This window comes from Camelus ferus, chromosome 5, assembly GCF_009834535.1.
Source record: "Camelus ferus isolate YT-003-E chromosome 5, BCGSAC_Cfer_1.0, whole genome shotgun sequence".
Taxonomy (NCBI): Eukaryota; Metazoa; Chordata; class Mammalia; order Artiodactyla; family Camelidae; genus Camelus; species Camelus ferus.
In genome coordinates this window covers 15,567,487-15,588,212 of record NC_045700.1, presented here as the reverse complement: position 1 = coordinate 15,588,212, position 20,726 = coordinate 15,567,487, and the positions used below count along the sequence as shown (strand labels likewise).

The 20,726-nt window shown below is 38.5% G+C and overlaps 1 protein-coding gene across 2 annotated transcripts in view; it reads left to right on the top strand.

Moving 5' to 3' along the window:
• The window catches only part of NCKAP5 (NCK associated protein 5), an 829,955-nt gene that overhangs the window by 233,732 nt on the left and 575,497 nt on the right, over positions 1-20,726 (top strand). For both annotated transcript variants that reach the window (XM_032479328.1, XM_032479329.1), the window contains exon 3: positions 8,494-8,567. In XM_032479328.1, coding sequence (XP_032335219.1) covers positions 8,494-8,567 — 74 coding nt within the window. The remainder of the gene's footprint in view (positions 1-8,493; positions 8,568-20,726) is intronic.

Below are 20,726 nucleotides of genomic sequence, written 5' to 3'. Positions count from 1 at the left end.
TGTACAGAGAGAGTTTTGCATCCTCCTGTTTCCCCCGTTGTCTTCCATCTTCCTGTTTTCCTCTTTGTCTTCCTTCTCCCTCCGTCCACCACAAAGTTATGTAATGCGTACTCTATATCCTCCTTCTAGGATGTTTACGTTTAACTGTATAATCCTAATTACATTTTTAGAAATAAAAAAATCTGTTTAAATTATTTTGAATTTTCTTTTTGCATTGTGAATTCCATATTTTCATTTGCTGTTCAGTATAGAATATATGTGTACATTCACACATGCACATGCATACATATATACATATGCATCTTTGGTATAATTTTTTTACTCATCTCTGGGATATTTGTATATGTTTGCATATATACACAAACTTTTAAGAAAGTTTAAGATATGCACACATATTTTAAAAAATTATTGAGATGTATTTGACACTATTATGTTGGTTTCAGGTATACAAGATAATGATTTGATATCTGTATGCATTGTGAAATGACCACCACAATAAGTCTCAATACCATTTGTCACCATAGTAAGTTAACTTTAGAATTTACTCTCTTGGCAAATTTCAAGTAGGCTCTACAATATTAACTATAATCACCATGCTGTACAGTACATTTCCCCATCACTTGTTTATTTTGTAACTGGTAGTTTGTACCTTTTGACCCCCTTCACCAGTTTCACCTTCTACACAACCCCTTTCCCTTCTGGCAACCACATTCTGTTCTCTGTATCTATGATTTTGGTTTTGTTTTGCTTGGTTTTTTTTGTTGTTTGTTTTTTTTTTTTTAGATTCCACATATGTGAATCATATGGTATTTATCTTTTTCTGACTTATTTTGCTTAGCATAATTCCCTCAAGTTCCATCCATGCTGTCACAAATAGCAAGATTTCATTATTTTTATGGTTGAATAATATATTCCATTGTGCGTGTGTGTGTGTATATATGTATGTTATTTTATATATATGTATTGACATTTTAAATATAATGCACCTTGGTGTGGATCTCTTTAGGTTCATCTTATTTGGAACTCTCTGGGCTTCCTGGACCTGGATGTCTGTTTCCCTTTCCAGATTAGGGAGACTTTTCAGCCATTATTTCTTCAAATAAGTTCCGTCCCTTTCTCTCTTTCTTCTCCTGGGACCCCATAATGTGAATATTAGTCCTCTTAATGTTGTCTTATTGTTCCCTTCAGCTCTCTTCACTTTATTTTTTATTTGTATTATTTTATTTTAGCTGCTGGTTTGGATAGGTTCCATTACCCTGTCTTCCAGACAACTGATTCTTTCTTCTGCTTTATTTAGTCTGCTGTTGAATCCCTCTAGTGTATTTGTGTGTGTGTGTATTTATTGAGGTATAGTAGTTTATAATGTGTCAATTTCTGGTGTACAGCATAAATGCTTCAGTCATACATGAACATACATATATTCATTTTCATGTTCTTTTTCACCATAAGTTACTACAAGATATTGGATATAGTTCCCTGTGCTATACAGTATGAACTTGTTGTTTGTCTATTTTATATACATTAGTATCTGCAAACCTCAAACTCCCAGTTTATTCCTTCCCACTCATGTATTTTTTAGTTCAGTTATTGTATTCTCAGCTCTGAGACTTGTTTTGTACTTCCTTATAATTTCTCTCTGCTGAAGTTCTCACTGTGTTCATCCACTCTTCTCCTGCGTTCAGTGAGCATTTTTATGATCGTTAGTTTGCATTCTTTATCAATAGATTACTTTTCTCCATTTCATTAAGGTTTTTTCCTGAGGTTTTGCCTTGTCTTTTTCTTTTGGAGCACATTCCTGTTTCCTCATTTTGCCTGATTCTCTGTTTCTATGAATTAGGTGAAACAGCTGCCTCTTACAGTCTTACAGTAGTGGTCTTGTGTAGGTGATGGACCTTGTCATTCAGACTTGCCCCGGCTATTGGTTGTCTTTTGAACCTGTGTGATTTTTTTTTAAGCAGCCTGATTTACTCTTGATAGGTTCCATTGTTCTGAGGGTGTATCAAGACCTATCATTGTTCTGAGGGGAAGGATCTCATTTAGCACTTATTGTTAGGCTAATTGAAAGCCAGACCCTCAGGCAGCAGCTTTTGAAGTATGCAAATATACAGTCCAATGGATCACAGTCATAAACCCTGCTGGTCTCCAGACTAGGAGATCTGGAGGTGATTCCTGGGCAAAAGTTGCACAAATCAGGCCTTCGGACAAGTATATAAACTCCTTTCTGGGTGGTATCATTGCGCTGCATTGAAGCCAAGGAGTATACAAAGACAGTGTCTTGCATTCCCTGTAAATGACTCTCTACTCTGTAGATACAGATAGAGATGTAGATGGCAAACCTGAAGCCCGTCCCTCAGGTGCAATCTCCAGAAACAGCAAATAGTCCTTTTTCCACGAGAAGACTGGAGGTATGTTTCACTCTGCTGTCTGTGCTGTGTCCTGGGGTGGTAGCCTGCCAAGAACTGTCTTTCCAATTGTTACAGTCCCATGGAGCCCAGGAATGCAAGCCCCCTTGGCCACCAGGTCCAGGCAGTCGGGGGGCATCCCTTGTAAGGATTGCTCGAATCTCCTGGCACTAGAAGGGGAGCTGGAGTATGCAGGAGTGGGACACATCCCTTGGCTTCAGCATGGCATCAGGAAAAACCCTCGTCTCTGCGCCCCTGCCAGCTCCAGCAAGGGAGCGAGAGCGCGGTGACTGCTCACACTAGCTGGTCCCAGCCAGGGAGCTTAGCAAGGCAGTGGGAGGGTTCCGCATCTGCGCATGCCCGCCGCCGGTGCCAACAGGACAGAGGGAGGGAGCAAAAATGGCGTTTGCCAGCACCTCCATCTCCAGACACGTTCCCAACTATGCTCCTCCAGCAGATGCTTGAAGATTAGAAAATGAATCTCCTTCACGTATAGCCCAGGCACTTTTCAAACTGCTGCTTTTGCACTGGGTTCCAGGGTGAGTGAGACCTCATGCAAGTCTTTTAAAAGGAGGATCCGGTTCCCTTTGGGTCCCTTGGACTTAGACCCCGTTGGTTTTCTAAGTCAGACATTTTGGGGGCTCGTCTCTCTGTTTTATGTTGCAAGGGCTGGAGTGGCTGGTATCACACACAAACCCCTTGAACTTCAGGGAGAAGCTCTGGATTTGTGAGTCAGTCGCTGCATCGGGGTAGAATTTTTGGTCAGACCCTGTCTCTGCCGCTCCTTCCCATCTCATTTATTATTTGTTGTGGTCCTATAATTATTTATTGTGGAGGACTATCTCAGCTTGTTCTCAGTTTTTTCAAAGGGAATTAACTGTTCCACATGTAGCTGTAGATTTGGTATGTCCATGCGGCAAGGTGAGTTCAGAATCTTCCGAAGCTGCAGTCTTAGACTAACCCCTCCCCCACCCCGCCATTCACAGGTGTTTTTAATTAAGGTAGGTGCTGGAATTTTCTGAATTCATCTGCGCCTGAGAATATCGTTCTGTTGCTTTGTTATATAGCAGCCACTTTGGTGGCGATATTTATGGATTAAGACTCAAAAGCTTGACTATGTGTCTTATTTCAATGTTCATTCTGGGGCCAGAAACTATGCAGCCAGCTTTTTAAAAAAATCCTTGGTGGGAAACGCGTTTGTCTGGATGTTCGCAGTCTCCCCACTGCTCACCTCTGCCCACCCTCCCCCATACTATTTTTATTCAGCTCTTACTCAGGTGGATGTGTGGATAATTTTCCATAAACTCTACTTGGAATGTGAGGAACCTTTTTGATATGCAAAATCCAATTTTTTCTATATTCTATTCTAAAATATTTCTTTAATTATCCTTTTCGTCATTGTTTACATTCCAAATCTCGTCAAATACTCAAAAGCTATAATTGTTAGACAAACCTACATTTTCTGACCTCCTATACCTCATGTCTCTATTCATGTTCATTTTCATCCTTTAATTTAGATTGTTTGTCCTTCACAGGACTGTGTATGTGTTTTTACCGTCAATTCTACTATTATATCTAAAGTGGGTTTGTCACAAGGAAAATGAGTAGAATACAATGTTCATCAAATAATAACTGTACTTTGAATGAAGTCTTTGCACTGAGTAACATGGGAGGTACGTGCTGGGCAAAGCAAGCCTGGGAAACTGACATTTTTCATAGATAATGCTACAGACGTGAACACTGACACCAAGGACAATGGGGATATGGGTGTTTGTTTTTCTTCAAGGTTGTAGCAGTTTTCATCTTCACTACCTGTGTATGTACAGTAATTGATTCATACCATAGCAATGGGAGAAGGCTTAGTAAGTACAGTCAGGCCTCTGTCCATGGCTTCCACATCTGTGGGTACAGAGGGCTGACTCTGAAGGACTTGAGAGCTTCCTTGGATTCTGGTATCTGCAGGGGATCCTGGAACCAATCCCCTGTGGATACTGAGGGTGCCTGTATTTAAGTACTTGTCTTGGAAAGTGATTTATTTCCAGATGAGATACTGAGAAGTAGACTTCATTTGTGTGACTACTTAGTGTCAATACACCATGATCCATTACTCACTCTTCTCCAAAGTACCATTTCATGGTGTGGAGAGTCATCCCATAATAAAAATAGCAATGTAAAGACCAGTAAGTTTCCATTTTGCTGTTCCAGTTTATATTCCCTTGATGTTCTTAGCTCACCCAGCACCTTTTTCATTTCATTTTATTGTTTTCAACTCATCATGTTTTTAATTTAATTCTTTTTATCTGAGTATCTTTTTTTTTTTTGAAGCTTTCTGCACATATTATGGAGAGACATGCCTTCCTGGATACTACCAAACATGTGAAGTTTTTTTTTTTTAATGCTTTCTTGATCATTTTCAGACTGATACCTTCTCCAGTGATTGCAGGTGATGCTTTCTTCCCCTGGTCTTCTAGGACTTCTTAGGTTCTGTGTTGTATGTTTTCAGTTTACTCATTCTGGAATGATCCATGCAGAACCTGGGACCACCAACAGACAGTCTAGATTCCAGTTTCTGTCAGTCTGCATTTTTGAAGACTTTTCTCCAAGGTCTCCCAATATCTAATGTCTTTCAGGCAATTTGGGGAGCAATGTTATACTGGGGTAGAATTCTGCCTTTCTTTCTGCCTGTGCCTTTGATGCTTTGGAATATTGGAGTCCACATTAAGGACATCCTTTGGGTATGCACTTTGTACCTAAGCTCTCGCTGTTGACACAGTCACTCCAACATTGGACTTGCTGTGACTATAGTTCCAGGGTAGACCACTGCCAGCCCCACTGCTCTCACCCTCCATTGTTTCCTTGGAGTTAATTTCCAAATAGGTAAGTGATTCCCAGTAGAATAATCCTATTTTGTTCTTAGAGAATAGTAGGGATTTATTGTTAGTTAACTAATATCCCCAATTCAGGGGCCAAAAATGATAAATGTATGAGGGTACTGCCTAAATTCTTAGGGTAGGGTACAGACAGTACCCCAAACATGCAAGTAACATAAATTGAATGTTAGAAGTGAGCATGCTATGGAGAAAAATAAAGCTGGAAATAAATATGGGGGGAAAAAGAAATATGGAGAAGTCATAATCCCAGTTTCTCAATGTCGTGTAGTTTAAGACTTCTTATAATAGTTATTTTTATGGAAAATTGGTTAAAGCTATGTAATGCTAGAATCTTCCAGTATTGTTATGTGAAATAGCTTTTATACCACAGTCCAGTGATACCTACTTGTAATGATTGAAAATCCGTATTACTATTAGTCTCTAACTACCTATTCTAATATTCAGCAATTTAATTGAGGAAGCATACACTTAAAAATCTTGAAGTTGAGTCAGAGAAAGGAAAATGGGTATAGCTTTCATCTTGCAGAGAGGTATCCCTTTTGACAAGAGGTTTGATCCTATGGAAGAGGCTCTGCTCCCTGCTTGGCATGTGGTGCCTGCTTACACTGTTTTATTGAATCCTTACAGCACCTCTGTAAATGATTATTTACCTGTCTGAAGATGAAGGAAATGAGGCTTAGCGAGTTAAATAACTTGCCAGAGGGGACATAGCTAGTAAGATCTGAATCTAAATCTCTTTGATCCAAAAATCATATTTGTAATCACACCTTTCAGCTTCCACCTCTGACTTGAGCTAAGGAGAATGAACACAGTAACAAATCTCTTGGTCTTAATCTAAACTGTGTTCCAGAGCTGGCACCTGATTTGGCCCCTACCTACCTCTTCAATTTCATTTTGGACTACACACCCCAGGCTCTGCTCCAGGCCCCGCTAGCTTCTTTTCTGTTTCTTAAATACCACATCTCGGGGCCTTTGCATATGCTGTTTCCTTTGCCTGCGGCATTCCCCCACCTCCCTCCCTCCCAGTGTCTGAGTGCCTCCTCCTCTTCCAGGTCCTAGCTCACATATCATTTGCTCAGAGTCCTCTTCCAGCCATGTTGTGTGAAGGAGGTGTGCTCCCCATTTAAAGTCCTTCCTGTCACCTGTTCTAGCATGTAACCAGTCTGAAATTGATCTGCTGGCTTATTTGTTACCACTCTCTCTACAGAATATAAACTCTTTGAGGGCAGGAGCTTCCTCCCTCTTAGTTATTACTGTATCTACTGAAGTTAGAACAGCACTTGGCATATAACAGATGTTGCAAAAAATTGAATGGAGAATGGATGAGTGACTTTGAAGTTTATCTGTTTGTTTCTACTAAGGAACACCATGTTTAAAATTTTTTTCAATTGAATTTATATTCATTCAGTTTTTATTCCATTCTATTTCAATTGCATTTGAAAATATTTTTGATAATTTTGAATGTTCTAAATCATGTTTAAACCTTGATAAGTATTCTTAACATAACCACAAACCATTGCTACTTCCTGCAGAAACAGATTCCCGCTTTGGTTGTGATGGCCCAATGATCTTGTTGAAATAACTAAAATGAATATGAATATTAATAAGGATAAAACTCATTAATTTTCTGCGATAGAATTATAGTGTTATAAAATTAGAACAGTTTTAGCTAGGTGAGGACTTGGGACACTCTCCAGTCTAACTGGAATATTGTGGAGAGATAAGAAGGCTTCTCCAAGGAAACACAGGTGGATCCAGGCCCAGAAACTTGGAACAGGATCCTTTCCATTATATTAGGTCAACTCTTCCTGTGTTTCTTCCACTCCTTCCCTTCCATTATAGTAAATATTTTATAGGAGCAACAGATTGTATGTATCATTTCATCAAAATAAATCTGTTTTTCAGAAAGGAAAGTTCCTAGTTTATCTCAAATCCATAAAAAATGAAACAGTAACTTTCATGGGTGCCTTGACACTGAAATCATTGGACATCCTTCCATCTAAGGCAGTTGTAATGTAGACACAGGGGCCTGCTGGCTAGATCTTTAATTAGAAAGGGAAAGAAGTGTCAGGTTCAGAATGAAATAAATCATACACAAAATTTTACACATCATATTTTTCTACATAGTTAGCAATTGAAACTAATGTAGATGAACCTCATATTCAGGAATCCCAAATTTTAAAAAATCAGATTTAATAACCGCTGGATTTTTGTGAACAATTCTCAGGCAACAAAGGAGTCCCTAAATTTTCAGAAATATTTCTTGAAAATACAGCTTGATTTACAAAAATTTACCCACATTTCTAAACAAGGTAAACTTCGTCTTTATATCTTCTTAGACTAAGCCAAAGATTTATTTTCTATGAGTCCAAAAAAAAAAAAAAGGAAAACCAAAACCAAATTACATTGTTTTGTTCATTTAAGGAGATGAAGGAAAACGGGCCTGTGCTTCATCGAAACGTATTGGTTTGCCCAGTGAATGAGGCCAGTGACTATATGGAGCTTCTGTATGATTGAAAAACTGTGTTTTTGCTAGGAAGTGATTTGTGTAAAATCAGTAGGATCAAGACCTGTGTTGTCTGCTTCATTGTCACTCTTCTAAGGTCAGCAGCAAAAGTGAGATTGGCTTCCGTATTTTCCCCCTTACTTTTATACAGCAGAACAGAGCACAATGGAGATGACTATGAAATTAGCTTTTTTCTGTGAACAAGAGGATTTTTTGAGATTTGCCAATATTAACTACTATATATAAAACAGATAAACAAGTTCATGCTGTATAGCACAGGGATCTGTGTTCAGTATCTTGTAGTAACTTACGGTGAAAAGGAATATGAAATTGAATATGTGTATGTTCCTGCATGACTGACACATTGTGCTGTACACTAGAAACAGACACATTGTAAACTGACTATACCTCAATAAAAATATATTTTTTTAAAAAAGAGTATTTTTATGCTGACTTGCTGAGAACTCCAGTTCCCTTCAGTTCTTTGTTCATAGCATGATCACAGATTACAGGGAAAATATTATTCATCCCCAAATGACCATGCCTGTAAGTCAAAGAAGCATGTACTGCTAAAACTGGGAGAGGCCAAGGGATGATCTTGTCCAAAATCTTCTTCTGGAGATGAAGACAGTCTGGGAGTCCTGGTGACGAGTGTAACGGGCTTTGCTTTGTCTTCGTGTGTGTGTGTCTGCAGGAATACATGGACTCCAATAAATACATCGAACACCTGCTGGCTCAGCTTGAGGAGCAGCACCGAAGTCTCTGGAGGTGAGTTAAATCACGTCCTTGACTTACAGCAGCATCTTGAGCTTTGATCTCGATCCTGGAAGCATGGAGTTGGCAAATGGTCCCTTCTTCCACTTGGTGCCAAAAGCACCTGTGGGGACAAAAACCATCCGAGGTGACCTAGACAACTCCGCTCCTTTAATTAAAGTACAGCAGCGGTGCCAAACGCTGTCGTTGAGTGAAGGACCTGCGCAGAGCTGGGAGGATGGTGGAAATGGTAACACGTGTCAAGGTCAAAGAATTAGTGTGTCTAAGGCCACACAGCCAACTTATATGGCAGAAACTAGAACCCAAATTCTCTGACCCTGGCCTGCTTCAGTATTATTTAAGTTCTTCTGTATTTAAAAGGTTGAGTACTTCTGCTTAAACTTTCAGCTTCTCTTCATAGTAAAGGAGAATACATATTTCAAGAAAGCTGTTTGTACGTCTCCCGTGTTTAGTTTTTTTCTTCTACGTGGTGGGTCGTGATTCTAGGCAAGGAAGGTATGTGCGAACATTTGTACAGGTAAATTGGAAAAAGAGGCGAGTAGCGCTGAAGTCATAGTCGCACGTTAGTTATTCCCTGGGGCCTCTTGGGAACTGAGATTGTTGTGATATTATCTGGATCTTTGGGGTCCATGTGGTCAGTGTCTTCGTAGGTGCTAGTATAGATGCTCAGTTCCTTTTACTAAGTTCCTATGGCTCTTGTTATCTGGAATAAACATGCTGGTGCTTAATTACATGACACCTCATGTTGTACCAGAAGTATTTAATAGAATTAGCTTTGTCTCCCGAGGGTCAGTAATCCCCCAATGTCCTTTATTTCTTATCTTCTCGTGGCATGGAAGAGTGCTCTCTCTGTACGCAGAGATATTAGGCAGGTAAGTATAAGCCCTCCCTGTGGCTTTCTTGTCCGACTGCATCCGAATCCATCACCCTCCGTCTCTGTACCAGATGATGCTGCCTCTTTTACATGCGCCCTCATAACAAGTCCTAATAACCTTGAAGTTCGTCGTCCCTGAGGAATTCTAGTTCTCGGGTAAAGTGCCTGATACTTTCATTTGTTCTCCTCTTATGTTAGTTTTCCTGCTAGGAAACAGATCTGTGGTTATAGTAATAGGTGATACTCTATTTCTCTACACAGTAAAAACTGCTGGTAGGGTACCGCAAAAAGGTACAATTTTTAAGTCTGCTGGTCACTAACAGACATATCAGTTACCTTTATATAACTTGATACTATATTTGTTAGATTTGTTTTTATAGAGCTGTAACCTGCGGTTGATACAGTTTTCTTTTGTGAACCAGTGTACTATATTAATAAAACTAACAACGGTGTATTTATGGCTATATGCCTTTTAAATTGTACTTTCCATAGATCTACTACAAAGTACATTTAAGAAGTTACTTAACTGAATTATAATATTTTCTTTAAACTATTTGTATAGAATATTTTCCCCTACCTTTCAAAAGAAAAATACACAAATGACAAATACCATCTGATGAAAGAAATTTGAGTTTAATTTATTCGGTGTGTCTTATACACATCGTTGAAGAGGAGTAATGGTTTCATAGGTTTTTGAACCAAAAATCCTGCATGGAAAAGGATATTTTCCTGCTTTCTGAAGGTAGTTAATAAAAACCTTTGGTTTTCTCCAATACGATTAAATTAAAATCTCATTTCAGGTGCAGGCTTAACCTAACATAAAGTGAGAGCTCAGACTTTTGTGTGCAATCACTTCCATTTTCCCTCAGAAATAGAATTATTGCTGGTGAAGAAGCAAAGCCTTATATATAGTGTCAGAGGATCTAATAAAAAAAAGCTTCATTTGAATAACAATAAAGGGCAATAATGACATTTGAATAGTCAGGAAAACTACCAGTGAGAAAATGGGAAATGGTAGTATTGAAAAGAAAATGAAAACCAATAATAGCAGGTTTATACACTATTTATTTAATCATGAAATTATGCTTGATTATATTTTGCAAGCAGATCTTGACTGACTTAATGTGATAGGCTTTCTGATGGTTATTACAATATCACAACTGGGGCTGTAGCGAAATGGATTTTCGTGAACGATTTGTGAGTGACAGTGAGGTGTGGGAAATTTTTTCAGGCTATGATTGAATTTTGAAAATGCTTTCTTGAGTTAGGATAGACTCTATGCTGTGCCATGGATCATGGGAATGGCATGTCCTGTCCATCAGCACAACTAAGGTGTCCGAAGTGAAACAAACGTTCCCATAACTCAGGGCACACTTCTTCTGATTTTTAGTATGCCTTTAATTGGTAGCTGTTACAACTTTCAAGGAATACGTTACTTGCCATTGCTGCTGATACTAACTGATGGCTTTCTATTTATACTTAACCTATAACTGAAAAGAAAAGATAAATTCTGAATATTTAGATCCTCCAACAATAATTGTAGTCCAGCATTGATTTTTGGCCACAATCTTTGAGGACTGATCAAAAGTGTGGTAGACACATATCTTACTATTACTGCCTCTTGCTTGGTGATAAAAGAATTAGACAAATGGTACAAGATTGGGTTCAAGAATTAAAAGTCTTATTTTCGTGGAGGAATCTCCTGGGCTTTAATAGGTTTCAGTCATTTCTTATAGCATAACCATCTGCTGTGACACAAATACATTGTTTTAATCATACTCTCAAGATAACTGGTTATTTTGGGATCCTGTTTAGTATTCTACTGAAATAGACTTATAATGTATCTCTGGGTTTTCAAATTGCAAAGGAATTTGTGGAGTTCAAATATAACTGTCTAGCAGTGAGCATTTAGCTCAACTGTCTTGTGATACCAGCAGAAGAAAATTTCTGTGAATTCATCTGAAGAAGAGGGTGGAGACAGAATCTCAAACCTAGTCTAAGACTTGAGTCCAAGTCTGAGTGGGTTTAATTGGCTCTGCGTCTCCCTGCCTGAAGAGGAAAAATAAACACACACAGTGACAGCTTGTTTACTAGTTTATGTTAAAATGTGATCATAAATTTCTGTACATTTATTTGTTTTAATGAGGAAAGTTAAGATTAGGGAAAAAAAGGCTCTTTTGCACTTAATGATTTTATATCATCTGTTACTATTTCTGATTTGGCTAAATATATCTGTGATTGACAGGAAAGAGTGTAAGAAACCAACTGCTGAGAATGTCTTTCTACTAATATTTTACAGAAATCTTTAACAATTTGCAGCCTCAAATTAAGAGTCGCGAACAAACAACAACAGTTGGAAAAAAGAAGTTGAATTCATGAATATTTATGGAATTAATTAGTCTTTCATGTCACATATGTGAAATTATGTATGAAAAATGCAAACAGCATGACACTATAGAAATGGAGATAAGACTGGGGTGGAGGTTTTGGAGACAGACTCTTGTCCTGGCCTGTCCACACTGGCTTTGGGGAACATCTCTGAGACTGAAGTTCCTTATTTATAAAAGGAAGGACTCAGTATGACCAGTATTTAAGATAACTGAGCACTGAGATTATATGAAGCATATAATATCTAAAATAGCATTACTTATACATAATGGGTACAGATACGTACAATTTTTTTCCTCTAATACTTACACAGTTTGATCATTATGTCATATTTAATACACGCCATAGGAACTGTCAAAGACCATCAGTAGAAATGACTAGTATAACAGATACCTAACAGCTTGCCAGTGACTGAACCTGAAAATGTCAGTGTGTTCACTTCAGATTTTCATAGCTCGAATTAAAGACAGTGTTGTCAGTAGTCCGGAATTGAATGAAGGATAAGGAGGTTTGCATGGCCAAAATGAAATGACAGGGTCTTGTGAGTGCAGCGGGCCAATTGCCAGCCTGCAGATGCCAGACCCAGGTGTCATGTGAACAAGCAGTGTTGAGGCTAGGGTCTCTCAGTCACGGCACTAGTGACATCTGTGGCCAGGTTATTCTTTATCACGTTGTCCTGTGCGTTCTAAGATGTCAAGCATCATCTCTAACCTATGCCCCCTGCAGGTCAGTACCATCCCCTCATGTGACAACCAAAAGTGTCTGCAGATATTTTCCAAATGCTTCCTAGGGTCCATCACCCTCCCCTCTCCCTGGTGCTCTCAACATCATCTACATAAGCATTTTTAAAGCATATTCCAAGGAACACTATGTTATAGATGTTTTAAGAAAAGTAAGCGTATTCTGTGGTCAGATTTGAGGTTTACTGGGTCAAGTCAAGTGTTAAGATTTTGTTTTAATGGTAGAAATACTCAGAGCTATTTATATTGCTAATACATGCTATGCATATCAAATATAGAATATAAAGTATAATTTTAACTCCTTTTAAAAAATCCCCAAATCTGATCTTTCTTGGAGCATCTGCTCTGACTAAGGTTTGAAGGAGCATATTTTGGGAAATGGTGATCTATCTAGTTAGAAAACCAAATACAGACAAATAAAGCTTGTACCGTTCTTCATCCTTCTCCCCTTACTTCATTGGTACTGGGATGGGTGACCTGGAGAAAGAGCAGCAAGTAGCCTGAGGACTCTGGGTTGTTGGTAAAAGGGGAAAATAGATCTGTGGGAAAGCCAGTCCCAAGTTTATCACCATTTTCCTGAGGGGCAGCCCAAGCCTCAGTACCAAATTCCAAGAATCTGGAGAAGTGTTAATTACATTTGCCCTGGTAAAGCATAGAACTCTGCTTCCTCAGTGGGATAAATGATGGTTTCCTACATTACCAAGGGGAGTAAAACACTCAATTGAGAAGCATGTATAGATCTTTGGGGACAATAAGAATCCCTAAAGCCAATCTCTTCCAACAATGAAATGATGGTTTTAATGTATCCAAAATTATTTAAAATAGACCTGTGCATTCTGGCTTATTTAGGATTCTTTTTATTTTATTTTATTTTATTTTATTTTTTACTGAAGTGTAGTTGGTTTACAATGCCAGTTTTAGGTGTACAGCAAAGTGATTCATTTTTATACACACACACACACACACACACACAGTGTGTATATACACACACACATTTTCAGATTCTCTTCCATATAGACTATTAACAAGAAATTGAATATAGTTTCCTATGCTATACAGTAGGTCCTTGTTTATCTATTTTAAATATAATGGTATATCTGTTCATCCCATACTCCTAATTCATCCCTCCCCACCCTTCCCCCTTGGCAACTGCAGTTTGTTTTCTATGTCTGTGAGTCTATTTCTGGCCTGTAAACAAAATTTATATATTTTTTTAGATTCCACATATAAGTGACATCATATGATATTTATCTTTTTCTGTCTGACTTACCTCACTTAATATAATCTCTAGGTCCATCCATGTTGCTGCAAAAGGCATTATTTCATTCTTTTTATGGCCAAGTAGTATTCCATTGTGTATATATACCACATTTTCTTTATCTAATCATCTATCGATGGACATTTAGTTGCTTCCATGTCTTGGCTATTGTAAATAGTGCTGCTGTGAACATTGGGGTTCGTGTTATCTTTTCAAATTTGAGTTTTCCCTGGATATATATATATCCAAGAGTGGGATTGCTGGATCATATGGTTAGTGTATTTTTAGTTTTTAAAGGAACCTCCATACTGTCCTCCATAGTGGCTGTACCAATTTACATTTTATTTGGGATTCTTAATCTAAGCAAAGAGATAGAAAAAAAAATGAACAGAAACTTTGTTTTCATTTCCCATCATGATTTGAAATGCTGCTTATCTAAGTTGAGTGAACGCTGAGATAAAATGATCCATACTCCCAATACTCATTCATGTTCTCCTAATTTTGATATATTTATACATTTTGGGGTGGAGGTAATTGGCACCAGTGCCTAAAGTTCACTTCAGCAGAAATCTCAGTTTCTGTAAAATGTGAGTGATATTAAAACTGCTTTCTGAGAGGCTCCATGCTATCATTCTGCCTCTGGGAAAAGAAAATGCTTTGCTCAATGTTATCTAGAAATTATCTTGTAGTTGTTAATAGAGTTAAGAAACCAAAGCACATATGGCCTGAGAAAAGTCAAGCCCAGGGCCTCTCAGAGATTTACCGTCTATGTATCTTGGTTCTTAGAATCGAATTATGCAGGCATCTTAAGAATTAGCACGTCTCTATCCTCCTGGGGTTAATTTATGTAGACTAAGGAGATGCCAAGTATTAAACAGGTTGCTTTGCTATAATCATACACTTCCACTGGGAGATCTTAATTGGCAACAAGGAAAATTGCTCTGCATGAATTCTTAGTGGTGGACACCAAATAAAATAAGAACATGTGATTTGTTTTTTAAATCCCTTCAAGAGAAAAAGAGGCAATCTCTGGGGGATAAAATGTGTAGCAAACAAAGAGCTCAGCGCATCTATAAGAGCAATAAAAGCAAAACCTCATGCTATGCCGACTGAATAACAGCACATGGTTTCCCATCTCTGCATCCCGGTCTCACTCTGCTGAGGTCAAAGGAGACCAGGGCTAGCCAGCTTTACATGATCTCCCCCTCCTCTCCAACCCTTGGGCTGGATTTCTGAATCATCACCGCATTCTCGGGCAAGTACAGCACAAGGGCCACCCTGGAAACCCATCAATGTCATTTCTCAATTACCCACCAGGGGTTGTTCCCGAGATGCAGACAGTCCCAGACCCCTGCCAAGATAAGAGTATTGCCTCTAAGTCATGCCCTCTCCCTAGCACAAGGGAGAATAAATCAGGGCTCTGGAAATTGGGTACTGCCACATGCTTCAGCGGTTATGTCATCCCTGGTCGCTGGTGGGGAAGGCTGCGGGCTGAGCTGTATCCCCAAGGATTCTTATTATAGACTGATGGTGCTGCTTTAGAGGAACAAGGGAGCATTTAGGCTTCTTCTCATAGCTCTGAAGCCCTGGTTAAGTAACATCTTTATCCCTAAGGTGACTTTTCTTCAGTAACAGAAGGGGCTAATAGAACTAAATCCAAAAGGTATCTGGATTGGCTAAACTGGAAGATCACTCAAGTTCATCTTTGATCTTTTACTTTAGGATTAATAAACATTATAGTCCATTTAGGTGACCTGTGTGTGATCTACATGTTTATCTACTTACAAAAGTTGCCTAGTATTTGAACCCAGGTCATCGGGGGGCAAGGAGACGCCAAAAACTGGCAGAGTGAAACTCTACACCAACTTCATATATATATCGTTCTAGTACCCCGCCTCCGCTCTTCAATTCTGGGGAGAGATGTTGGAGCCTCTGTGAAAAGAGGGAAATACACACTGCATTTTTGCCCCCTCGGAGGCTTTAACTGTGATACATTGTGTGCTTTTGTATTACAAATTAGATTCATAAATAATCCGGCAAAGAGACGAGGATGGAAAGTTTCTCTGGAATTTATATATATATATATATATAAAAATACATAAATATGATTTCCTGGCCCACTCTTTAAACTAAAGGTCCGTGCTAATCCATCAGAGAATATATATGTAGGTCCCAACCTAATAAATGTATAAAGTAGACTATTTAAAACCTTATGGGTTTTATCTTTTCCTCTTCACTACAAATCGTGTTTGAAAGAAAAGTTCACATACACTTATCAAGACTATCCCACCAGGGCTAGGTGGAGGAACCTATAATACACATTTCAAGAGACGTCCTTCAAGAGTCCAACGTTTTCCCCAGGAGCTGGTGATTTGATCCAAGTCCTGAGTAGGACCAGATCTGGGGGAGTAAGAGCAGATGAAGAATTGGTTATTGACTAGATTGGAACTGAACTGCCTTTAAGACTTTTGAGTATAACTATATGTGAGATGATTAGAAATTCAGGTCTCGAGCTCTTTATAGTTAATAAATAAACCACAGTATAGATAGGAGCATTAACCTACAAACATGAAACTGCCCTCTGTTGTACCTGGGGAAACATCCCCACATTAAAGATGGATTTATTGCAGCTCTGGGAAAGTGGAGTTGAGCAGTGTTGTACAAGTAGGTCCGTAGATGATCTGGAAATAATTCTACTACTAGTTTAAATAGGTTTGCATTCTTTAAGAAACATTCTGAAAGTGCCAAAAAATATTTCAGTGTCAGTAGAATTTGGGGGTTACCCAAAGAAATTTACCACTATTTAATCTAAAAACATAAGGGCTTAAAACCCATTTGTTATTTTTAGATCCGTGCTTATCTTAATATGACAGCCAGGAACCAAATGTGATTTATTTATCCGGAATTAAAATAAAGAGCCTCGAGCAAAAGGCGTTTTGTAGATTTATTGGGGGTAATAAAGATCACAAATATTCCCCACTAAGTTGAAAGAAGTAAAACTCCAGCAGGCAACAATATAAATGACCTGCTCGACACAAACGCATGTGTTGAAGTTTAAGTGCACCCACGGTAAGGAATGACAGAGTGCCTTTTTTTTTTTTCCTGGAAGGAGGGATGAAATGGGTAATATACCATTGCTTTCTATTTAATTTTAATTTTAATGGAAAAAAATTGCTAACTTGTTAGTGCAGAAGCATACTTGAGATTTTTTTTTTCCCTAAGGGATGGATTGTTAGGTTATAACTCTACATCTCTCTCTATATGGGTAACTCTGGAGTTTAAAGGCATAAATTTATTTATTTATTTTGGTTACTCCCTCCCCCCATTCTTTTTGCGCCTTCTGTATTCAGAGGCTGGGGAGAGAGTTTTAGTACCCCATCTCCACTCTTCAATTCTGGGGAGAGATGTTGGAGCCTCTGTGAAAAGAGGAAATAAACACTGCATTTAAACCCTCAGAGGCTTTAACTATGGTACATTGTGTGCTTTTGTATTACAAAATCAGACTCATAAATAATCCAGTGTAAGAGCTGAGGTTGGAAAGTTCCCTGGAATCAAAGAATCAATTGGGAATAGGGTAACATTGTAAAGTAGTTGATAGAAGCACCCTCTGGATATCTCAAGGCAGAGACAACTTCTAAGAATGCATGTCTGTTGCAGGGTTGGTTAAGGGTGGCAGCTTTTGGCTGGCTGCATGGCCTCATGAGGTTGCTTCATGAGAACCTAGCTTCCTTGCTGCTCGCTCCTTGATTAAGTGTCGTATATGAACTCTCTTATGGAGATCAGCCTAGATTTTCACCAAATGTAAGTCGGCCTGAGAGGAAGTTAAAGCCACTCCACTCTCAACTATGCACTGCTATATCAGCCAGATTTTACTACTATGGGGCATCTCTCACTTAGTGATGTTGTTTCTTGCTCCAACCGTACCACCCCACCCCCATTCATGAGGATGACACTTCACCAAAATACTCCAAACATGTTAACAGTGGCTCTGTCCCTGTCCTCAGTGACCTTTATACCAGTTCCAGCTGTGAAGCTCTCAGTCACATACTGTCTTATTTTGTCACGAGAGGAGGTCTTACTCTCTAACGTCTTTGACTTGTAGAACCAGGTTTTCCTGGACCTCACCTCTCTCTCATAGTGTTTCACAAAAGATAGACAGCTTCAAACATTTCACTGACCTTGAAAGCAGAGAGACAACTGGAAGTATGTTTTAGTCATCTTTGTACCTAACTGACTTAGCATATTATACTCAAAACACTGTCCTGAAGCTGCTGAAGGAATTGATGATGATTTAAGAAGAATAATTACTAAGAGCTCAGGTGTTTTGTGGGGATGAGGCCGCCTTTATTGGTAAGCCCAGGCAAGAAAAAGATCAAGCAAGGAGAGCAAAAAGTCCTTTGTCTCAGGGGTGTGCAAATACTAAAGGAGATACGCAATTTCAAGAGAGTTACTCTTAGAAAGTTAAAGATGGGGACACATAATGAAGATGTGAATGTATCGTTAGGGATGTGTTAAGCTAGGAAGAATGCTTATTTCACCAGACTTTTATTTTATGCTTCTTTCAAAATTCAGTCTGAACGTAAGAAGTTCTGAGCCATGTCATGTCTGCATGATGGCTCACTGCACATCATAGGAGGAGCTCCAACCAATAATAATAATCAAATGTGTATTTCTGCCCCCAGTTTTACTCCGATTGTCTACCAATACTATCTGGGCTGCAAACAACCTTATCAATAGAAGGAATGAAAGAATATCTCGTAATTTTGAAAAAAAGGATTAAGAGACTATGAGAGGTTAAAACATTAATGATAAAAATCACACCCTAACATACATTATTTTTTTACCTTGGATAAAGTGAGAGAAAAATCATCGACCCATAGATCAAGTTACTTTTTTTTTTAACATTTTTATTGATTTATAATCATTTTACAATGTTGTGTCAAATTCCAGTGTAGAGCACAATTTTTCAGTTATACATGAACATATATATATATATATTCACTGTCACATTTTTTTCTCTGTGAGCTACCATAAGATCTTGTATATATTTCCCTGTGCTATACAGTATAATCTTGTTTATCTGTTCTACATTTTGAAATCCCAGTCTGTCCCTTCCCACCCCCCACCCCCTTGGCAACCACAAGTTTGTATTCTATGTCTATGAGTCTGTTTCTGTTTTGTATTTATGCTTTGTTTGTTTTTTAAGTTACTTTTAAAAACAGAATCGGGACTTGACCTGAAAGGCTAGAAATGGGGTACTTCAGAGAAGGTCTTAAAAAGAATTTTGTTAAGATGGACACACAATTGGAGTGAAGGGAGTTCAGCACAATAATAATGACATAGGTGGCCAAACAGAGTTTTCAGAGGATTTCAATGTGGAGGACAATGAGGGGGAATAAACCAGTGAAAAAAGAGTAAATTATCACTTTCATTAGCAACGTGCTTTAGATAACAGGTGAGGAGCCCCTTTTCCCTTTATCTCCTAAAACATGACTGACATCCACGCTGTCCAGCTGGGGTGGTGTTTGGTAGCACACTAGTAATCGGGGTCTCTGGGCTGATTGGTGACTCTGCTGTCCTGTTTTACAAATATTCGCGGCTCCTTCTGTGCCATGTGAAGTTCAAGTCCTGATTCTGCCACTTGCTGTGTGGTCCTGGGAAAGTCCTTTAGGCATTCAGGCCCTTGGCTTCCCATTAGTAATGAGATAGGGTTAATATAAATGATTTCAGGAATCCTTCTTTAAGCTTTACAATCTGTAATTCTTACCCGTTACCTTGTGGGCCAGCTGAAGGGTTGGGTGATGAAGATAGAAGTGATAAATACATGGAATTACTGAGAATCGAAAGTGACACTTTCCCTTCTTAAAAGAAGGCATAAAATTATTGGCATTCACCTAGTTTTCTTTAAGCGCTAACTCTTGGACTGTGAGTTGGCACTGAACCTTCCGGAGGTAATAAAACAGCACACCGGCAGACCTAGGGCACCAGAGCAGGGTCAGAGTCTGGGACCACTTTCAGAAGGTTTTGCAGGAAATTGTTCTATTGAATAATGTTTAAGTTTCCACAGAAGCTGTGAGCACAGCATGGTCCAAAAAAAAAATCAATTGCACAATATTAGCGGGAAAAAATCAGCTCTGGGGTTATGGTCCCTATTAAGGGAAACTGCATTGTCTTATGATGTCTCTTCAGTATTCCCTGGAGATTCACAGACTCACTGGCTCATTGAAAGCCAAAATGTATATTTACCTGGATTTACTCATTTTTATTGTCTAATTGATTTTCCTGTATCTCTCCTTTGGAAATAAAGACACAAATGGGGTCAGTTACAGAAGGCCACTCTAAAAGAGAAATTCTTTGGATCACATACCCAATTTAGGACTTTGGCCTTTGGGATCATTTGTTACCAAGATAATATAATTTAAAATGTACCAAAAGTTGCATCTGTCTAAAAATACCTCTTCCACTGGACTGCCTGGAATTCTCATGCTTGAAATAAGGGAAATTGGGTGTCCAGAAAATCACCCCTGAAATATGTACTTGCCATCTAATAGGAGATTTGCATTAATCTCTTATCTTCTTATAGTGTATTACAAGAATTCATTTGCCAAATTAGATACCTGTGGATATCTGAGTCCTGGAAATTTTTTAGTGAAGTTAAGCAAAGAATGTTTAGAATGGAAGAAAGAAAGTCCTATGAGAAATGTTACAGTACAGCTATATATAAAATAGATAAACAATAAGGACCTGCTTATAGCACAGGGAACTATATTCAGTTTCTTATAATAAGCTATAATGGAAGAGAATCTGAAAATACATGTATATATATATGTATGTATATGTGTCACTGAATAGCTTTTCTGTACACCTGAAACCAACATTGTAAATCAACTACA